The 2,157-nt window shown below is 34.3% G+C and overlaps 1 protein-coding gene across 2 annotated transcripts in view; it reads left to right on the forward strand.

Annotated features, from left to right (window-relative positions):
* The window catches only part of FCHO2 (FCH domain only 2), a 131,476-nt gene that overhangs the window by 68,399 nt on the left and 60,920 nt on the right, over positions 1 to 2,157 (forward strand). For both annotated transcript variants that reach the window (XM_006775429.2, XM_015571603.1), the window contains exon 10: positions 1,115 to 1,187. In XM_006775429.2, coding sequence (XP_006775492.1) covers positions 1,115 to 1,187 — 73 coding nt within the window. The remainder of the gene's footprint in view (positions 1 to 1,114; positions 1,188 to 2,157) is intronic.

Here is a 2,157-nt window from a genome sequence, read left to right on the forward strand (position 1 = left end):
CAGCTTTCTTTTGTAAAATGTAGGTAGTAAATATTACTTTGTGAGAATAAAACTGTAGTTGTTTTAAAAAATATAACATGATAAAGGTATGCCATGGTCGGCAAACTGCGGCTCGTGAGCCACATGCGACTCTTTGGCCCCTTGAGTGTGGCTCTTCCACGAAATACCACGTGTGGGCGCACGTACAGTGCGATTGAAACTTCGTGGCCCTTGCACAGAAGTTGGTATTTTGTGGAAGAGCTGGTATTTTGTGGACGAGCCACACTCAAGGGGCCAAAGAACCGCATGTGGCTCGCAAGCCGCAGTTTGCCGACCACTGGAGGAGTTGGTTTTGCTTGAATGCAAGTACATTATTCTAAGACACCTAAATTCTAATCCTGGTTATAGTGTTTACTTAGTCATATAACACTGACTTAAAAAAACAAGAACAAATAATACCCTGGAGTTTCTTCACCTATAAGATGAGAAGTTAGCTTAGGTGTGCTCAAGTTCTCAAAGAGGAAGCAGCTAAACTTTAAGTGCTGAACTCCAACAATTTAATAGCACAACTGACCTTTAAAAATTAATTTGTCATGTAAGAAGAGGAGGAAGAACTGCCAGATTAGTCCAAACAAAAATATTTGTTTCTCATTTATGGTAAGGTCCACTCATAACATTGTTTATATTAGAGATAACATATGGATGCTGTATTATAAGCTTTCCATGTTATACTATTTATGGATATGTTGAGTCATCCTTTTACTTAAAATAACACATTTATATTTTGTGACCTTCTATTTCCTTATATTTATAATAAAGTCTAATATAGCAAATAATGTACTGAATTGGGGAATACTTAGAGAAGAAAAGAGAATTTCATTGATCAAGTGAATCTTCTAAAACCTTTTGGTGAATAATAGGCTATTTTATGTTAATATAAGTCTAAAGAGACTATAACTGATTTCAGTATTAGGGTTTAGCAATAGATATACTTATTTCTATCATCCAAATTTAGTATCGGCAGTTATGAGCAAATTATGTGTCTAGATACAAGATGCATTCATAAATTTAATATATCAGGAACAGTTAATGTTTCTGTAACAATACACATTTTTTAATACACATTTATTTTAAGGTATAAAACCAAGGAAAAGAAAGACTTTTGGCTTGCCAGGAATAATTAAAAAGGAAAAGGATGCAGAGTCTGTGTAAGTATAATAAATATTGTCAGAATACTTTCTTTTATTATAAATAAGACCTTTTTTGAATTTGAAAAGTAATTCTCTTGTAAATAGCTCAAATTATATATGGCTAAGCAGCGGTTCTCAACCTGCGGGTCATGAACAATGAAAATACATCCTGCATATCAGATATTTACATTACGATTCATAACAGTAGCAAAATTACAGTTATGAAGTAGCAATGAAAACAATTTTATGGTTGGGGGTTACCACAACATGAGGAACTGTATTAAAGGGTCGCAGCATTAGGAAGGTTGAGAACCACTGAGGGGTGAAAAATACTAACTTCTAAATGTATTTGCCAGCTCCTCTGGTTTTAAAAGTATTCACTTTTCTTATTTTAAAATTTAAGATGAAAGCTTTAGTGTCTTATAATTGAAACTTTAAAACTACTCGTATATTATAAAATTAAATGCATTTTTAGTTATTTTTTTAAAATATATTTTAAATGCATATTTTAAAAAATTAAAAATGCAGAGCAAACTATGAAATCTTCTAAGTCTTTTTTTTTCTTTTTTTTTTTAAATTTTATTATTTATTACAAAGGATATTACATATGTGTCCATTTTTTTCCCCCGCCCAAGACAGTCCCCTAGCCTCCCCCATCCCCCAGTGTCTTATGTCCATTGGTTATGCTTATATGCATGCATACAAGTCCTTTGGTTGATCTCTTACCCCCCTACCTCCCGCCCCCCAACCCTCCCCGGCCTTCCCGCTGCAGTTTGACACTCTGTTTGAGGCCGCTCTGCCTCTGTATCTATTATTGTTTAAAAGTTTATAATGGTCTCAATTATCCATGAGTAAGTGAGATCATGTGGTATTTTTCCTTCATTGACTGGCTTATTTCACTTAGCATAATGCTCTCCAGTTCCATCCACACTGTTGCGAATGGTAGAAGTTCCTTCCTTTTCACAGCAGCATAGGATTCCATTGTGTA

Source organism: Myotis davidii, unplaced genomic scaffold, assembly GCF_000327345.1.
Source record: "Myotis davidii unplaced genomic scaffold, ASM32734v1 scaffold44, whole genome shotgun sequence".
NCBI classification, from domain to species: Eukaryota; Metazoa; Chordata; class Mammalia; order Chiroptera; family Vespertilionidae; genus Myotis; species Myotis davidii.